This window comes from Athene noctua, chromosome 1 (genome assembly GCF_965140245.1).
Source record: "Athene noctua chromosome 1, bAthNoc1.hap1.1, whole genome shotgun sequence".
Lineage (NCBI taxonomy): Eukaryota > Metazoa > Chordata > Aves > Strigiformes > Strigidae > Athene > Athene noctua.
Window position 1 is genome coordinate 29,371,571 of NC_134037.1, and position 19,546 is coordinate 29,391,116.

Sequence of the window (19,546 nt, forward strand, 5' to 3'; positions counted from 1 at the left end):
CATCTGCTTGAGAGAGATGAGATCCACCTCACTAAGCAGGGCAAAGCTGTTTTTGCCAGGAGGATGGCTGACTGCATAAGGAGGACTTTAAACTAAGAATGAAGGGAGAGAGTAACCAGCAGTCCTGTGAGGGAGCCATCAACATGGTTGGAGAACAAAGGGCGTGGAGTGATGTGACAGGAACGGACACAAAATCAACAAGATGGGGCTTAAGTGGGGTCACCTCCAGCACCTGCATATAAGCAAAGAAATGTCTACAAGGCACCATGATGGAGAAATCTCCCAATCCCTTTCTAGGCAGTCAACATGCTGGGGTGCTTCTCTGAAGTGCCTGTATACCAATGCATGCAGTAAGGGGAATAAATGTGATGAGTTAGTCTGTGTGCAGCTGCAGGGCTATGATCTAGTTGGGATCAGAGACGTGGCAGGATGGCACCCATGACTGGAGCATTACAGTGAAGGGAGAACAGCTCTTTGGGAAGGACAGGCTAGGAAAACAAGGAGGGGAAGTCGCCCATGTGAAAGAGCAGTTGGAGTGCATGAAGCTCTGCCTGGGGATGGATGAGGAACCAAATGAGAGTTTATGGGGAAGGGTTAGAGAGAGGACAGGTAAAGGTGACATTATAGTGGGTGTCTTCTTTAGGCTGCCTGACCAGGAAGAACAAGCAGATGAGGTAGACAGATAGGAGCAGCCTCACATTCACAAGCCCCGGTCATCATAGGAGACTTCAACCACGCAGATATTTGCTGGAGGGACAACACAGCAGGGCATAAGCAATCCAGGAGGTTCCTGGAGTGCACTGAAAGGGGCCAACAAGGACCAATGAAGAGTGGTGCTTTGCTGGACCTCATACCAACAAGGGGCTCATTGGGAATGTGAAGCTCAAATGCAGCCTTGGCTGCAGTGACCATGAGATAGTGGAGCTCAGGATCCTGAGGGGAGGTGTGTAAAAACCAGGCTCACAACCGTGAACTTCAGGAGAGTGAAATTTGGCCTCTTCAAAGAGACCTGTGGGATAAGGCCCTGGAGGGAAGATGGGACCAAGAAAGCTGGTTAATATTTAAGGATCTTCTCCAAGCTCAAGAGCAGCTCATCCCAGCGAATAGGAAGTCAGGCAAAAATGCCAGGAGGCCTGTGTAGATGAAAAAGTTGCTCCTGGTCAAACTCAAACACAAAAAGAAAGCATACGAAGGATGGAAACAAGGATGAGTAACCTGGGAGAAATACAGAAACATTGTTCAAGCACATAGGGATGAAGTTAGGAAAGCCCAACTAGAATTGGATCTAGTAAGGCCTTTGACACCGTTTCCCACAGCATTCTCCTGTTGAAACTGACTGCTCGCGGCTTGGATGGGCACACGCTTTGCTGGGTAAAAAACTGTCTGGATGGCCGGGCCCAAAGAGTTGTGGTGAACGGAGTTAAATCCAGCTGGCGGCCGGTCACGAGTGGTGTCCCCCAGGGCTCGGTGTTGGGGCCACTCCTGTTTAACATCTTTATTGATGATCTAGACGAGGGGATCGAGTGCACCCTCAGTCAGTTTGCAGATGACCCCAAGTTGGGTGGGAGTGTTGATCTGCTCGAGGGCAGGGAGGCTCTGCAGAGAGACCTGGACAGGCTGGAGCCATGGGCTGAGGCCAACTGGAGGAGTTTCAATAAGGCCAAATGCCGGGGGCTGCCCTTGGGCCACAACAACCCCCAGCAGCGCTACAGGCTTGGGGAGGAGTGGCTGGAGAGCTGCCAGTCAGAGAGGGACCTGGGTGTGCTGATTGACAGCTGGCTGAACAGGAGCCAGCAGTGTGCCCAGGGGGCCAAGAAGGCCAATGGCATCCTGGCTTGTGTCAGCAATAGCGTGGCCAGCAGGGACAGGGAAGGGATCTGACCCCTGTACTCGGCACTGCTGAGGCCGCCCCTCGATTCCTGTGTTCAGTTTTGGGCCCCTCACTCCAAAAAGGACATTGAATGACTCGAGCGTGTCCAGAGAAGGGCAACGAAGCTGGTCAAGGGTCTGGAACACAGGTCTTACGAGGAGCGGCTGAGGGAACTGGGGGTGTTTAGTCTGGAGAAGAGGAGGCTGAGGGGAGACCTCATCGCCCTCTACAGCTCCCTGAAAGGAGGTTGCAGAGAGCTGGGGATAAGCCTCTTTAACCAAGTAGTAAGGAATAGGACAATAGGGAATGGCCTCAAGTTGCGCCAGGGAAGGTTTAGACTAGATATTAGGAAGAATTTCTTTAAGACCAGGTTGTTGGGTGTTGGAATGGGCTGCCCAGGGCACTGGTGGAGTCCCCATCCCTGGAGGTGTTTAAGAGTAGGGTTGACATAGCGCTGAGGGATATGGTGTAGTTGGTAACTGTCAGTGTTCGATTAATGGTTGGACTGGATGATCTTCAAGGTCTTTTCCAACCAAGACAATTCTGTGATTCTGTGATCTAGTTGGGGATGTCAATTACAACAAGTTTTCTGTAAGTACACGGGTGACAAAAGGAAGACTAGGGAAAAATGTGGGCCCATTGCTAAATGAGATGGGTGATCTGGTGACACAGGACATGGAAAAGGCAGAGTTACCAAATGCCTTCTTTGCCTCAGTTTTCAGTAGCAAGGCCAGCCATCAGGAATTCCAGGTCCCAGAGATCAGGGGGAAAAGCTGGACCAAGGAAGATGTACCCTTGGTGGAAGAGGATCAGGTCAGTGGATATGTAAGCAAACTAGACATACATACAGAAGTCCATGGGCCCTGATGGGATGCACCCATGGCTGCTGAGGGAGTTGGCAGATGTGACTGCGAGGCCACTCTAGATAATCTTTGATTGATCATAGTGACTAGGAGAGGTACTGGAGGGCTGAAGGGAAGCACGTATCACCTCCATCTTCAAGAATGGCAGGAAGGAAGATGCATGGTACTACAGGCTGGTCAGCTTCACCCTGATCCCTGGGAGGGTGGTGGGGCAGCTAACCCTGGAAACCATTTCCAGGCACTTCAGTGACAAGAAAATCATCAGGAGTCGTCATTATGGCATTGCCAAGGGTAAGTCACGCCTGACTAACCTGATAAACCTCTATGATAAAGAGACTGACCTGGTAGATTAGGGGAGTGCAACGGCCACTCTCTATCTGGACTTCACTAAGGCCTTTGGCACTCTCTCCCGTAGATCCTCCCAGGCGAGCTGCCGATGTCTGGGCTGGGTAAGCAGCCGGTGAGGTGGCGGTGAACTGAAAGCGCAGAGCGAGGCGGGAGCAGCCCCCAGCCGGGGCGCTGAGGGCCGGGCGGCGCGCCCCCCTCCGCCCGCTCCCCGGCCCGCGCCGATGGCCGCGGCCCTACCCCCGGAAGCGGCCCGTCAGACCCCCCCGCGGAGCAGGCGCTCTGTGCGGCCCCGCGGCAGGCGGGAGAGGGGAAGCAGGAAGCTGCCGAGGAGCCCCGAACGGCCGCGGGGCGGGGCGGCGGCTGCGTCATGGCCTTGTCGCGGTAGCGCCGGCACCTGCCATGGGGGAAGGGAGCTGGGGAGCGAGGCGAAGCCGGCGGCAACTACAAATCCCGGCAAGCCGTGCCGCGCTCCCGCCCCACCTCTCCCCTCCCCGCCGCCCCGGGGTTGAAGAGGAAGCGGCGGTGCGGTGGGTCTGGGCGTCCTATGCTCTCGGGTGGCGGCGGTGAGCGGGGCCGGGGCCTGCGGCGGGGCCGTGCCGGGGCACTGTGAGGGGCGTGGGGCCGTCGCGTGGGAGCCCAGCCCCCGCGGGTCCCCGGGCGGGGAGAGGGCACCCGGCGAGGCCGCCGTTCCCTCACCCGCCGCCCACCCCGAGCCGCGGCCCGGCCCGGCGGCGACCCCCCGTCGTGGCGCTGGGGCGGCCGTGCGGGTAGAGAAACGTGAGTCAGCAAAGCCGGCTGCCGGGGCCGCCCTGGGGCGGGCCGCGGTTCCGCGCCGCTGGCGGAGATCTTCCCTTCGGCGGGACGGCGCTTGTTTTGAAGTGAGATGCGCGGTCTCCTGGTTCTGCTGTGGTCCCCGAGGGGCCACAAGCACCAGAAATAACTGTGGCTACTAAGTACATCCGAACTCACCCCGCGTCTGTTAACCGTTGTGTTGTAGCGGTAGTACGGCGCGTTAGGCTGTAGCTCCCCTCTGTCGCTTGCGGTGGTTTCCGGATTTAAGTATGTTCTTAAACTCTGGCGGTACGCTATAGCTGTGGCTGTTGGAGAAACAGAGGTGTTGGGATGCTTTGTAGGTTAGGCCACGTTCTGCGTATTTGGAAAAACATAGCGTGTTTTGAATCAAAGTTGTCATCGCTTATTTTGGTATTTCTCTATACTTGTTAGTGAATGATACAGAGGGGCTTGTTGAAGTGCAGACAGGCTGTAAAGCCAAAGGAATAAAACAGAAAACGCAACGTAGTTAAAGAAAACTTACAAAATAAAATGATGAGCATGGTTTGGTTTGTTTCTGTTTAGATTATGGAGTCTCACAGCTCCGTCAACATTCATGAGAGTAAATCGTCAACTTCTGAAAGTGAAGATGAGATTGAGTTCGTTGGAGTAAGTAGAACTTGTCCTGGGAGCAAGCAGCTGCTTGTAGTAAATACGTTCTCAGTAGCAGAGTAAAATGGGAGGGGGGTCTTTGTGTACTGTGTTGGTGATCTTGGTTATATTTGATGTAAATCGTTACTTTTGTAGTTAAAGATAACCTAATTTGTGAACCTTTGAGGTAAATAACAAGTTTATCTTTAAGGTTTACTTTGAATGGGTATAAGATGATGTCAGTTTGTCTATGGAGAGAATATAGACTTGAGTATCCCAGCAGGTGAGTGGGGGATTACAGTGATCAGTGAGGTGTGTGAGAAATTCGCTGTAGGTGACTTTTATGGTAATCATATTGCATAGAATTTTGCTTCATGAATAGTCCCACTGAAGTTAATGAAATAAAGCACCACTCACTCTGCAAAACAGTGTCAAAAACTCTATACTGTTTAGAAGAAGGGAATGAAAATAATGGGTTAGAAGCCTTAAACAGTCTTCTCAAATTGTGAAGCACTATATAATAGCTACAGTACAACATGTAGTCTAATGCTAATATGTGGCTTATGTGAATGTAACTTTAAGATGCTTAAATCGGTTGAATATCCAGGAAGAGCAGAATTTTTTTCATGCTTCCTGTGTTCTGGCCTCAATCTGTCATCAGTGAAGTGGTGCTGGATGGCAGGGATACATGCAAGGTGATTTTTCCTAAGGAACAAGTCATGCATATGACATCAAAAGGTTAATTGATGCCAGGACTAATAATGACTGGTTTCCTATGGATTTGTCTTCTCTCTAATGCTGAACAATAAGTAGATATTTTTTTCTATTTTGTGTGGTGTTTGATTAAAGCCTAAGTTCGATGTACATGCTTCTTGAGCGTTTAGGTGCTCAGGTATGAGGGATGTGCATATTTTTTTCAAAAATTAAAGTAGTTTATTAACTCTGAGACTTCTTGGTCTTTTAGTTGATTTGGTCAAAGCTTACTAATGAGTTAAGTTCATTATATACCCACGCAAGCATTCAGGTGTAGCGAGGTTGTATCAGTTTCATTTTATTGAAACACTGGGCAAAGAATGAGGAAGCTAGTATGTGTAACGACTGAAGGACTGCTGGAGCACCAAGAGCAGTAGTTGAAAGGGAAAGAGACCTACTAAAATCAACACTTCTGCTACCTTTTTTTTTTCTCTTTGGTTTCACCTGTGGATAATACAGGGCCTTTGTGGTGCCAGTGATAATTGCTTGTGAGAAAGGCTGCTATATATAGGAAGATGACTGTGTGTTTAGGCTTGTTTGTGCAGGGTAGGTATCTTGGGGTGAGGAGTTTACTGTTGTTACTGACAAATATAAGGGTAAAGGTGTGTGATCCTGGCCATCACCTAACATCAGCAATGTGTCCTTGGATCTCCCATTTGCTACTCTGAGTGAGGGTTAGCTTGGACTTTGCAGGATTTCTAAACTGTTGGCTATCTTTAGATCATCATTGTCATATAATAATGTGTATGACTAGAAGTGTACAGGCTTCATAAATGTTGTGTATGAATTCTGCCTGATCATCCAAGTACTATTTTCTGTATGCCCAAGGCTTCAGTGCACCAGGTGGTACTGTATAAACTGAATTAGAGAAGCCACTTGGATACGTCAACCTGTGCTCATTTTAATAGAAAACAAATAGCTGTAGACCATGTGATCTCTGTGTTCCCCCCACCCCCCACCCCCTTTTTTTTTTTTTTTAGAACGCTGGGTGGCTTTTTGGTGGTTTTTTTGTTAGTTTTGGTTTGTTTTTTTTCCATTTCAATCACTTGTCTTAGGGTGTTTCTTAATGTAGGACTATGACAAAAAGTCCTTATTTGATGGAGCAAAAGCAATCTCTGCTGCTGCCAGAGTTTTTGAGCTCTTACAGTCAGCTTCACCCTTATTCAGGACACTTACAGCTGTTCTTCCATAATTTCCCACCTTTTCCTTCTGTATGACAACATATTTTGTCCACTTAAAATCATTAAATTCTAAGTTTGGAATACTAACAGGAAACTATAATCTACAATGCAAGCCATTATTCCTAAAGGCTTTATTTCTTAGGATAGGATTGTCTGCCCCCCTTCAGTTTCCTTGGGAGGGAGGCATAAGGCAAGAGTGAAGAGATTCACAGGTTTAATGGGATCTGTAGCACTTAGTGCAGACTGGCAACTTGAATAATCTGTCTACCTGAAAGCACTGGACTCCTGAATGGTTTTGGGGTTTTTTAATGGTATCGATCCACTCTTTTTTTTTTTTTTTTTTTTTTGTCTAACCTCTTTAAAGATGAGGCTCATCATTATGCTGCTCATTCAGAAAAATAAGTTATCCTTGGTAAAGTTGGTGGCTTTCCTATGCAGTGGCTCATCTTAGCTTTGTTACTCGATGTGGGACTTCAAAATATCACAGTTTTATGAAGTGTTTAAATATGTCCAGACTCATCTGTTGTGTTACAATGGCGAACACTGTTAAGGAGGGTATTTGTGTTTATTTTCTGTAAACATTTGTTAAGTACACATAAAGATTATGTATCCAAAATAAAACTCAACTGGAAAACTGAAGATCAATGTATCTGAAAATTACTTTCATTTTTTGATGCAGTGTTACATTTATGCCAAGTTTTCTTCGTTATTGGTGATTCTTATTTCAAAAGTCTGAATTCAGAGGAAAACATACTTCCATAGGCCCTGGCTCATTCAGTAATAAGCTCTAAATTGATTTCAATTTGAGATCTATGAAAAACAAACATACTTCATATACTTTGCAGCTTTTCCTTTCTTACAGTGTTTTTGCTGCACTTTGTAATAAAAGATACAGCCCCTTTCTGTTCTGTAAGAGTTGGAGCAGCCACTTGCTTTCTTGCAAATGAATATTGGTTTTTGTTTCAAATCCTGAAGAGGACTTACAGCATATTTTGGGAACTGATGACACTAGAAAAATTCATTCATTAAAAACAATTGCAGTTCTTTCAGTTCCTACAGAGGTCTTAGGTAACACAAAGTTTTTTGGTTTCCTTGTAATTGTTTTTCAGTAAAAATGGTATGTAAAGAATACTTGGCCCTGGGATATGCCAAAATCAACTGATTTGCTGAAACACAATAGTTAGCATTTAAATGTTTTGTTTTCCTTTTCCCCTGAAGTGTTAAATGTTAGATATACAGATATACAAGTATTTTGTCTTTGGCTTTCAGTTGCATCACAGCAGGAATGGAATAAAATTGTAGAGGTGTTACAAAGCATCTCTGAAGCGGGGATTTTATTTTTGCTTCCAACCCAAATCAGCCAAAGACTTGCACTTGCTACATTACAGAAATTAAAACTTTATAAGTCATATTGGTTCACAATGTTGGTCAGTTACTTTTCAGCCTTAAAAGCTGGAAATATGCTAGGACAGAGATTTAGAGCACAAACAGTACAACTTGTGTCAGATTTTAAGATTTATTTTAATGTAAGCTTCCATGATAATGAGTGTGTTTACATTTTTATATCCACAGTTAGGCTCGCATAGTCATTTAGTCAAAGATAAGTCTGTGGTCACATATTGAAAGCTGGTTTCATGCTTTCTGTATAATTATGCGAAAGTTTAGTTGTGCTGTTTAAGTAAACTGGGTATTTGATGTGAATGCATGTAAAGCTAAAAACTGAACAAACAAACAAAAAACCTTACATGATATATCAGTGGACTAGGTGTCTGTTAGCTAGGCCTGATTGTTCAAAGATTGATTTCAGTGAGGGAGGGGAAGAAAGTGAGACCACATCTTAGGACTTCTGTCAGAAAACTTCTGGAGGCAGTAAAAATGAACTTCATAGAACTCGCTGAGAAGAAACTGTCCTTGGAGATGAATATGAGGCTTCATCTTTATCAGCCACCAATTAAACAGATTTGATTCTAGTAACTTACAGTTGTTATGTGGCATGGCATAGTGAAATTACAGTTCTGTTGATTTAATGCTAATGCTTTAAGCCAAAACTATGAATGACAGCAGAGACACCACAGCTGCCTGGAGACTCAAAAGAAAATTTTCTATCAGTTAAAACCTAGAAATTGTACTAGTAACCACCAAAATAATTGTCATTTAGCCATTGGTTTATTGCTCAGCGGCATGGTTGTTGATTGTTGAGAAAAATGGCTTTTGTAGATAGTGTAGAGAGGTAATTGGTAAGTGGAGCATGTTTTTTTTTCTCTTTGGGACTTCTGAGGTTTTTTGAAGGATCTGCTTATAAGATGTGAAGACTGAGCATATCCTAGTATGACTGTTGATGGCTTTCTGGGTGCCAAGTATGCCAGTATAGTCAGCTAGAGAGGCTATCACTTTGAGCTGTTCGTTGAGTGCTTGTACATGGTGTTTCTTCTGTAATCTCAGGCTCTTGTGTGCTAAGATGTTGTTTAGTGGTAGTGTTCATCTTGTGGGGAGATAAAAAGAATTGGTTTAAACTAACTGATCCTTGGCTTTTTCATTCTCCTACAGTAATGGAATCCTCAGGGTTGGCACTATCTTTGTATTATGTTACTATTTATTTTAACCAGTTGGAAAAAATGAAGAAATTAAACTTCCCTTATCTTTCAATTTGGGGCTCACCCTGTGCAGAGGTGAGCTAACAGAGCAAAAGCTTAATACCTATTGTTGAAAACTTTCTATCCATGTGGTACTGGAGTGTTAATTGGGAGTGTTTGCTAGCAGTAACTGTTATCCCTTGACAGAAAAGGGGTATGTTTGACCTGATACCATTTCTCCAATTAATGTTAAAAATAGAGGAAGTCCATCTGAAGCTATGACTTGCATGAAATTCTCAGAAGGCCTCTGAATGTTTTAAGGGGAGAGTAGTCCTAGAACTCAGTCTCCATGAGGATGTTTTCTACCCTGGGCCACTGAATAAAGAGGCTTTGAAATTCTGCTTTCATTTTAGTATCTCCTGTCGGCAGAGAGGAGCACTGCTGTCAGCCCATGCTGAAGTCACTGTGTCTTTAGAAGTCTTCTCTGTAGTGGCACTCATCTGGGATGGATCTAAACCATGTTGTGACATTTAATCATGGCTTTCAATCAAGATTTCTCATATATTAACAAGCAGTTGCTGAGTGGTTATACTTGGAATAGCTTATACTGTTTTCCTCAATTCTTATACTTTCTCAAAATAATCTTTCGTAGCACAGATGAGTACTTGATCGACCCAGGATTGTAGTCCTTACAGTCTTGATTTCAGTATTTATTTTTCATCTTCATATAAAGGTTAAACTACCAACCAGTGAAACACAAACTAGCCCAAGTGCATGCTATATTTGGGACATGTGTTATTATTCAGGAGTGTATATAGGCATATGGTGTGGTGGTTTGGTTTTAGGTGTTTTCCTTCATTTTATTTTTGTGGAAAGTAAAGGTGTATACCTTTGAGGAGTAATTTTAAAGAATTACCATATTGCCTTTGGGTTCAAATTTGAATGCAAACCAAAAAGTAGTACACAAAAATTGTGTAGCAAGAGACACAGAATTTGGAAGGAAAACCAAATGTTTCATGTATGCAAACAACATTTAAGTGTAATAATAATTTGTGTTAAATTGAATTTACCCATTGTTTAATAAAGACTTAATTTCTTCTAAGTCAGTTTCTACAGAAGCAAATCTGTCATGGATTCTTTTTTTTAGATTTAATTTAGAAAACTATTTTCTTCTTATTTAATAACAAGAAGTTAAGTACTCTTTTGGGGTGATTTGAGGCCTGCAGCTTGCCTCTTGTAAGCTTTTGTCATCTGTCCAAGATCTCACCCCTCTTCCTCCCCAGTGAGACAATAAGGACTGTTTATGCCTGTCCAGCTGAACAGTTTTAGAGTCTTGAAAGGTAGAACGTAAACAATGAGATGCAGTAAGGACAGCAGAGAGAATTGCATGCTGCTGTTCTCTCTGCTACATCTCATGAGGCAGTAAATTTTCCTAGCCTGCCCTAGTTGGTTGGTTGTTAAGACCTTGAGGACACTGCCAGATATATGGCGAAGATGGTGGATATAGTACTGTTCCTCTTCAAGAAGTCAATTGACTATCATAAATCCTTCTTCTGCCTGAAGAACTTAACTTTTTAACAAGTAAAGAATACCTTTGGGGTATATAACAGCTCAGTGATATCTGCCAGCAATATTGCCAGACAAATGGCTAACATTGCAGTTTAGTCAAAATCTCTGTCATGCTGAAGGCTGGAGAGGGATTTTTTTACAAGGGCATGTAGTGATAGGACAAGGGGTAACAGCAGTAAACTGAAAGAGGGTAGATTTAGTTTAGATGTAAGGAAGAAATTCTTCACTGAGGATTGTGAGGCACTGGAACAGGTTGCCCTGGCAGTGTTCAATGCCAGGTCGGATGGGGCTTTGAGCAACCTGATCTAGTGGAAGGTGTCCCTGCCCATGGCAGGGGGTTGGATCTAGATGATCTTTAAGGTGTGTTCCAACCCAAACCATTCTGTGATTCTGTGATGATGTAGATGGCTCCTTTTCTATGATTCCATGAAGATGTACAGACTTCTTTAAAAAAAAAAAAACAAAAAAACAAAAAAAACCAAAAAAAACCCAAGACCAACCACCACCATTCCCTGCTACCAAAAACATACTATCTTTGGTTTTGGTTTATTTCCCTTGAGGTTAGATAATACCTTTCAGAATTTGGATAAGAAAATTTTTATGGTATGTAGAGATTTTAGTTAACTTCGCCTCTTGCTGAAGATGCATACACATGTGACTGTGGATGCGAGTTAGGGTCACTGGGAATATTTTCATTAGGTGTAAGTAGACTTACTCATCCTGTGTCATGTTCACTATACTGATTTACTTGGCATGTGATAATGTAGTACAATACAGGGGCTTTTTTGCATGACATCAGATAATGTGGACATAGTGCTTCCTTTTTTGCCTTTAAAACCTGAAGACTCTTACTGCAGTGAGTGCAGATGGAGCTCCAGGAACTTTGTACATCATCTTTAAAGAATCTGATCTGTGGGCACAGTTTGAGTTGCTGACTTTAATTTTTCTTTTCTGTTTGCTTTTTCCTGTTTGTGTCAACATTTTGCTAGCTATGAGAAGCTTGTAGTAGAAATGTTAGGATTGGTATGAATGGAGAGTGAATGGGAATACACACGTCTGTGGGAACACATACACGTGCACATGTCAAAGCACCAGGCAGAATAGAAAAAGGAGGTATATGAAGACATGTGAATCAACTGGTGTTGATACCACTACCCAGGCTGGCAGGTCATTGAGGTCACAGACCATCTGTAGGAAGTTTCTAAAGACAGCTGGATCAGGAATACAAGAGACAAAATTCACACAAATTAAAACCAAGGCTTAAACCATTAAGACAACTGTAGAAAACAAAGAACAGGTCTAGAGCCTTAAGATATCCTAAGGAGGAGACAAAAACAGTCAGTAACCTTTAGTGACTCGCAAAGGACGGGCTGTGTGGAGAGAGACCAAAGATTGGAAATATGCAAAAGGAGTACATAGCTGCCAAGCTAGGAAGAAGAGTGAAGATCTAAGGACTCAATGATAGCTAGGGTCATTTGTCTGTAGTATTGCTGCATGGAGTCCTCACTGGGCTTCCTCCATGCACATCTTTGCAACTGAATGCTGAACAGACTGTTTGGGTGTGTGTCTTTGTGCTTCTGACTATGTGATGTGAATGGGTGAAATGTGTTTTCTTTTTTAAAAAAAAAAATTGATTTCCCCCTCATTGTGATTCCAATACAGAGAATACACTTGTAACCTGTTTTTGGAATATCTGCTCAGAAGGGAGTAGCCTTTAGGGTTTAAATGTGTATGCAGCTGTTTCCCACTTTCTTAATGTTTGAAATGTCTAAGGAGTTTAATTTCATTTTGCATTGGGTCTGCCTGAGGCGGAGCTAATTTTCCCCATAGCAGCCCTCACAGTGTTGTGCTCTGTCTGTGTAGCTGGAAAGGTGTTGGTAACACACCGGTGTTCTGGCCACTGCTGAGCAGAGCTGGCACAGCATCGAGGCTGTCACTCCAACATTCCCCCCTCACCAGCAGGCTGGGGGTGGGCAAGGTCTTGGGAGGGGATGTAGCCAGGACAGCTGACCCAAACTGACCAAAGGGATATTCCATACCATATAACATCTGCTCAGCAATAAAAGCAAAGAGAAAGGAGGGGTTGCATTCGTTATTACAGTGTTTGTCTTCTGGAGCAACTGTTAGGTGTACTGAGGCCCTACTTCCTGGGAAGTGGCTGGATATCACCTGCTGATGGGAAGTAGAGAATAAATCTTATTTTCCTTTGCTTACATCTGTGGCCTTTGCTTTTGCTTTACTGAACTGTCTTTGTCTTGATCCACAAGGGTTTTTTTTTTTCTATCTTACTTTCTCCCCCCATCCTGCTGAGGAGGAAAACGATGAGTGGCTTGGTGGGCACCTGACATCTAGCCATGGTCAACCCACTGCTTTTTTTGAGTTGCAATTTTATTTGTGTTTTTTAAAAACAAACAAAACCCCCCAAAACCAATGAGAAACCACTTAGCATTGCTTAGTGAAATCTAAGACTGTTGCTCTCTTGGTAACAGCTTGCTACCCTATTACCATTGAATTAATGGTGCAAGTTGAGTATCTTTAAAAATGTAGATCTAAGTTGGTTGAGAAGATGAAGACCATAAGGTTATTAAGCAAGCCAAGACAATCTGTTTGTTTTCCTAGTTGATATCTATATGTTAAATTGATATTTTAATTATTTATTTGTGTGTTTTACCAATTTTGTTGATTAGTTTTACGTAGAAAAGTTGCCATGCAGGGATTTGATTACTCTTGAAACCTTGGTGAAATTCTCCTTCAGATACTGCTAATGCTGACAGTGTGCTGTAATGCATGCAACATTTTATCTTTGAGGAAAACAATTCAATGCTTTTGTGTGTTTTTAACTTTTTCTCAGGAAGGACCTTTAAGACCTATAGTTGAATGCATTGATCTTGTCAGTAGTGAGGATGAAGAACCTAACAGTAGTTCTTATGTTCACGTGAGTATGTTGTAATGCATTTTGGGGCTTCTTGGTTAAATAAAATAGTTTTCCATCAGTTACTCTTCACAAAGAACTTGTTAGAGGTGTTCTTAACAAGTAATAAACCAACATTAAAGTCTTCTGATTTTTACCTGCTGTTGAGTGGAAGGCAAGAATACCAACACTTAATTATTTTTTTTTCCAGAGCTGTTTTTTGCCTTCTTGAAATGGACTTTGAACTTTTATTTGGCTTTCAGTTGTTTTAGCAAGTGTGTTGAAGAAAAAAAATCACTTTACAAATGACCACAAAAGTCAGCATGTCCAGTCTCTAGCCTGCAAGTGTATGTGGGCTATTCCCAGGCCTTCTAAAATAAGTTTGTAGCAGCAGTTTAATGGTTGGAGGGCCTTATTCTGATGACCACCTGATCTTAAACTCAGCCATGTTCCTCATAATTCCTGCTAAGAGTGTATGAGTCAGAAGCAGGCTGGTCAATTCACATATCCACCAAATTTATTGTGCCTACTCTGCAGGGCATTTGATAGGGACAGTGACTGATACTAGAGTTGGTTTTGACAGCAGTGGCCATCTCTTGACTTCTGTCTTCCAGCGTTGCAGTAGAGGATATGTGTAATAAACCTCTTTCTTAAGGAAAGGTGGGTCTTCTGTATGTGCACAGGCTTACTCCACAGTGATGATTGGTGGAGCTGATCATGTAGCAGGAACTAACTACAGTGTATGTATGACCTGTCCTTTATGTTAGAAAAAGCTAATGATCAGCCTTTCTGAAGATAAGGGGCAGTGTTGTCTTAGAGCATGGACGATGTTAGTTCTCAGGTTTTCAGATGGGCTGCATGTTGTCATTGAAGTCTTTAGGAATTTTGTTTATCTGCTTAGAAGAATTTACTTAATTTTTAATTTGTTGGAGACTGTTAGGGCACCCAGCACAATCATCTGTGTTCCTTCTAGTGCTTTCGTTAGGCTAATGTTGATGCTGAACTGCCTTTAATATGTAGGGGAGTGGAGGTTGTCTTGTTTTTTAACAGAATTTACAGATGCTGGTAAATAGGAAGAGAGAACTGGCAAGGTAGATCATGAAACTTAGGATCAGAGTATCTGTACTGAATTACATCCTGGTTCTTGGGCATCACTTTTCACCGTATTAGTGCCTGTTGCTGAGCAATTACCAAATAAAAGTCTTGACTTTTCAATTGTAGAGAAATACTAAGCGTAAAGATCACATTGACTATCAGAAAGAACGAGTTGCATCAACCTTGGATCGTCTAGCACGTCATGTTGAAGTAGAGAAACGGCAAAAAGAAGAAAAAAACAAAGCCTTTAAGGTATTGGAGGTGTTGTTTCAGTAGAATTGCATAATACAGGCCTAGTAGAATGTGTTTGTTTTCACTACTAAATAAAAAAAAATATTGGTGAGCCAGACCTGGAAGTAGCAACTAGAAATATTTTACTTCAGGGGCATTGTTTGAAACACAATATGGACTTTGTCTCTTCAGTGGCTTTTAACTGACCAGTTTGGTAGTCTTACTGCAGTTTCTAAGGCAGGGGAGAAAACCCTCTAACTTCATGCAAGCCGCTGACAAAACCTTTTTCTCTTGTTTGTATATATAGCAGAGGGACTTTATTTAACCCTAATGAGTGATGCTAATTGATAAATAACAATTATCACAAATTACCATGCTGTAAGCCTAGTTGTCTACCTGCTTTTGTCTGAGATTTTTGGGAAGATGTTCGCCACATTGAATCTCTGTGTCAGAAATATTTTATAATGGGATAAGATTTTTCTGTGTGTAAAGCATAACTGTGAAGTTGAATCCTACAAACTGTATAGTGCAGCCATTTGAAAGGCGTGGACTTTTGATATTATTACAAACTGGGAGGTGCAGTCAATAGGCTTTTAAGAGTAGGGCTGCTGTCAGTGGGACCAAGACAGCTTGAAGGAACAGACTTAGAAGAATCTCATGAAAGTCAACAGTGACAAATGCAAGTCAATTATTTGTGGAACATGCTCACATTCCAGTCTAATTTTCTGAACATGGTTAATGGCTTTTTTTTAAGTCACATAATTGGACTCTAGTTACAGGTTGTTAGTATACAATAGACTATGCAACTGTAATACAACAGAGTAAAAGGCTGTTAGATGTAATCCAAGGTGGCCTTGAAGTCCAGATGCCTACATCTCTTTCCTGTCTTCTCCACATAGAATTTGGCAGTCTGTTAATGTCTACACATACAGTTTTTCAACTGTACAGTGGAGTCAGAGATAGCTGTGTGGCTTTTAAAGTAGTATGAGCATGAAGGTTAAAAAAATCCTTGTTATAATAATAATGAATATTTTCCTGCTGAGTGGCTCCTCACTCATCAGGTAATGCAATCTGCAGAAAAAAAATTGAAGAGTAATTTAATTTTGAAGAGTAAAGCGAAACTGCCACTTTTTTCCTCCCCTTGGCAGGGGGACAAATTGACTCTTTGGTTTCAGTAACCATTTTATTTTGCCTTTAAAAAAAAAAAATCATTATTATTTGTTTCTTTTTATAATCGTATCTTGAAAATGGTTATGTGTATGCCTCAAACTTCAATAGGTGCAGTAAAAGTAAATTAATTGACCTAAGCTGTTACTTTCAGGGCATAAAAATTAGTACTTTCTTAAAAGTTATTTTTATTGCTGTTACGTTCCATCTTTATTTTGTCATATAGAAGTCACTCAAGTTGTAAGTTGTGGGGGTTTTTTTCCCCCCTCTTAGGTTTTTGTGGGTTTGTTGGGGTTTTTTTCACCTAGGTTTTTGAGACCCATATGTAAGTTTTGGTATACATACTTAATCTTGAATTATTTCTTTTAAAATTTGATTGCCTACTTGCAACATTTTTCCCTTCAGGAGAAAGTTGATTCCCAATATGCTCATGGGTTGCAAGAACTAGAATTTATTCGAGAGCACAGTGACACAGAAGCTGCAAGATTATGTGTGGACCAGTGGTTAAAAATGCCGGGTAAGAACAGGAAACTTAAGTTTCAGTGATATGTTTTCTAAGTCCTGCATTGCAGAATAGAACACATGATAATTCCATTGAGCAGTAGTGACATTGGGCTTGTAAGTGCCTCTTAGGCATAACCAAATATTAGAATATTAACCTTGCTAGAGTGTGGCATTTGAAAGTTCTTACTCATTTCTATAAAGGCTATTCTAATGTTTCACTGCTTAGGAAGTTTAATGTATAAAATCTAGAAACCACTAAGGCAGTGTTAACTAATTTTATAAGCAAAGTTGCTAGAAGGAAAAATACTACTGTTAAACTGTTGCTTGGGAAGATAGCTATGTAAGTAAGTATAACTTCAGGAAGTTCAGTGAATTTAAAATACTGCCTGGAGGACCTGGAGGAAGGGTGTCAAAGTGTTTGAAGAATAATCCTACTGGGGATTGAAGAGACAGATTCTTCACCTGAAAGAGCAGATTTATTGTAGTAGGACTGAGTTACAGTGCATTGTTAGCTTGCTTTTAAGAATCAATACAGCTTCATTTTTAAATGCTTTCGGGCTTGTGTGTTATTTTGTTTTCTTAACCGTAATCTGAATTATAGAGGCTTAAGTGCTTTGTTTTATAAAACAGGTCTCAAACCAGGCACCATTAACAGTGGAAAAAGGGGTATTTATAAGAGGGCAGATCAGGCGCAAGACAACAGCAGTCCCATAGCTTGTCCTGTGATGCATTGCAACAGAGAGTTTGATAATAGACATCTTCTCCTAGGTCACCTTCAGAGGTAAGGACATAATGCGAGAGCTCAGTGCAAGAAATTAAATTTAGGTCATCAGTGCTAAGTCTACTTTAAACTGCTTAGAGTGACAAAATTTCATTTGGAGATCAGATTAATACATTACAGATTTTATATAGATGATGTGATGAACTTCTTGGTTGATTGTTTTTTCATTCAGAATTTATTTCTTTAAAGCATTTTTTAATGTCTGTTTTTGAGAAACAAGATTTCTGTTCTCCAGCTCTGTTACTTTTTTCATCCAAACTTGAAAAAGAACAAAATGCTAATGTATACAATTGAATGGTAAGATAAGAAAATGCCCCTAATGAAGGCAAAGAAGAGCAAGAGCTATAGGCCAGATATCTGTTCATAGCTGATCACTGATAGTCAGCACTTACTGTGTCTGGAGTCAGTTCCAGAATATACTGCCTTTTAACTAATGAATGTGTCATGGGAAAGATGGTAAGGAGAGAAGCTGAGGGGAGTGTTGTGGGTTAACCCAGGCAGGCAGCGCAGGCCCACACAGCTCCTCACTCCAGTAGGATGGAGGAGAGAAATGGAAGGGTAAAAGTGGGAGAAGTCTGGACTGAGGTAAAAACAGTTTAATAAGTTATGCAAAAGCTGTGCACACGAGCAAAGTGAAAGAAGGAATTCTTATTGGCAGACAGGGCTGTATCACACATAACTGTTATCTGGGGCAACATGCCATCACTCCAGACATCCCCCCCTTCTTCCTCTTTTCCCCCAGCTTTTACTGCTGAGCAGATGTCATATGGTATGGGATATCCTGTTGGTCAGTTGGTGTCATCTGTCCAGCTGTGTCCCCTCCCAGCCTCTTGCCTACTTGCTGGTGGGGCAGTCTGAAAAATAGAGAATGCCTGGATGATGTGCAAGCACTGCTCAGCAATAGTTAAAACATCCCTGTGCTATAAACACTGTTATTCATAAATCCAAAACACAACATCATACAAGCTGCTACAAAGAAAATTAACTCCATCCCAGCCAGAAATAGTGCAGGGAGGTAAAAATAAATATATTTTTTAAATCTCTCAGTAGAAAATCAAGGCTTTGTTAGTTCTCTTGCTCTTAAAAACAGTATGGTTCCTCTGCAAAGTGGTCATTATAACAGGTGAGCTGCAGGGAGAATCACCTCTTTATAGGATACTTCAACTGATACAGGGGTAATGCTAGGGGAAGTGAGAAATTTTACAGTTGAGGTTGTTTTGATAGGTTTTTATCGAACAGCTTCAAAAGACAGAGTTTTTCCCATTAAAAGACCATTTTGACTATTTAGAGGGGACTGGCTTGTTAATTATTTCTTCCTCTCCAGGTTTGATCATTCTCCTTGTGACCCAACAGTCACGTTACATGGACCCCCAAATAATGCTGTAGCCTGTGTGATATGCTGCAAAAGATTTTCAACCTCTCAGCAGTACAGTGATCATCTTTTATCTAAGGCAAGTTCATGAGGATAAGTAGCTTGCCTGACTGAACATACTAAAGGGTTTTCAAGCCATATAATTATGCACTGATATTTTTTTTTCCTTTTATCCCTCTTTCTCTCCCCTCCCTTCTTTTAGTCTTCAAGGCAGGTGGGTTTTTTTATTCTGCTGTGTTTCAAACACCTGGTGTATCCTGACAGTACCCCCATTAGATCTCACGGTTAGGGTGTACTTTACAGCGTACTTTCAAGGGGATCATAGTTCTTTCTTGAACCACTTGTTCCTCTATTGATGCTGTTGAAATGTATTCCCTTCTTTGCATCTCCAAGACTATGAAAGATAAAGGCAATAAGTTAGGGTGAAATAAGTGACTGTAAAGAGAAGCAGTGGAAAGGGGATGAGGAAAAATAGGCAACAGAATGAGAAAGTAAACTTGGGTGATTCAGATGCAAATGTTTCTTCTCTGTTTCCAGTCTCTCTGATAGGTATATTTGTTGCTACTCCCTAGTTAACTTGGAGAAAAGGATAATCTAGCACTTGAGTTTTACTTTGAATATAAGCTAGTAGTATTTGCTTTTTCTGTCATTGTTCCTTCTTACCTCCACTCTTTTCACTTTTTTTTTGACAGTGCTCTCTCTTTCCCTTCTGTTCATAACTTCCCACTGTAAAACAGTTCAGTGACAGATGCTCAGGTGTTATCTTCTGGGTGTGTGGTTTTATTTAAGCAGTCTGGTGTTGAATTGGATAATGGATAGCATTTTCAAAGTTTAGTGTTTTAATAACATATTATTGTGTGCCCACCTGGTCTCCAGAAGCTGTGTTAAATTCAGGTGAAATGTTAG

General features: G+C 42.0%; 1 protein-coding gene across 4 annotated transcripts in view; it reads left to right on the forward strand.

Moving 5' to 3' along the window:
• The first annotated feature begins 3,421 nt into the window (after window positions 1–3,421).
• The window catches only part of ZNF451 (zinc finger protein 451), a 42,837-nt gene continuing 26,712 nt past the window's right edge, over window positions 3,422–19,546 (forward strand). For 2 of the 4 annotated variants that reach the window (XM_074895792.1, XM_074895795.1), the window contains exons 1-7: window positions 3,422–3,608; window positions 4,438–4,521; window positions 13,431–13,514; window positions 14,712–14,837; window positions 16,389–16,500; window positions 17,118–17,268; window positions 18,593–18,719. In XM_074895792.1, coding sequence (XP_074751893.1) covers window positions 4,441–4,521; window positions 13,431–13,514; window positions 14,712–14,837; window positions 16,389–16,500; window positions 17,118–17,268; window positions 18,593–18,719 — 681 coding nt within the window. In that variant the 5' untranslated portion in view covers window positions 3,422–3,608; window positions 4,438–4,440. Of the gene's footprint in view, window positions 3,645–3,971; window positions 4,035–4,437; window positions 4,522–13,430; window positions 13,515–14,711; window positions 14,838–16,388; window positions 16,501–17,117; window positions 17,269–18,592; window positions 18,720–19,546 lie in introns of those variants that run through there. The other 2 variants (XM_074895793.1, XM_074895794.1) reach the window with 2 other exon arrangements.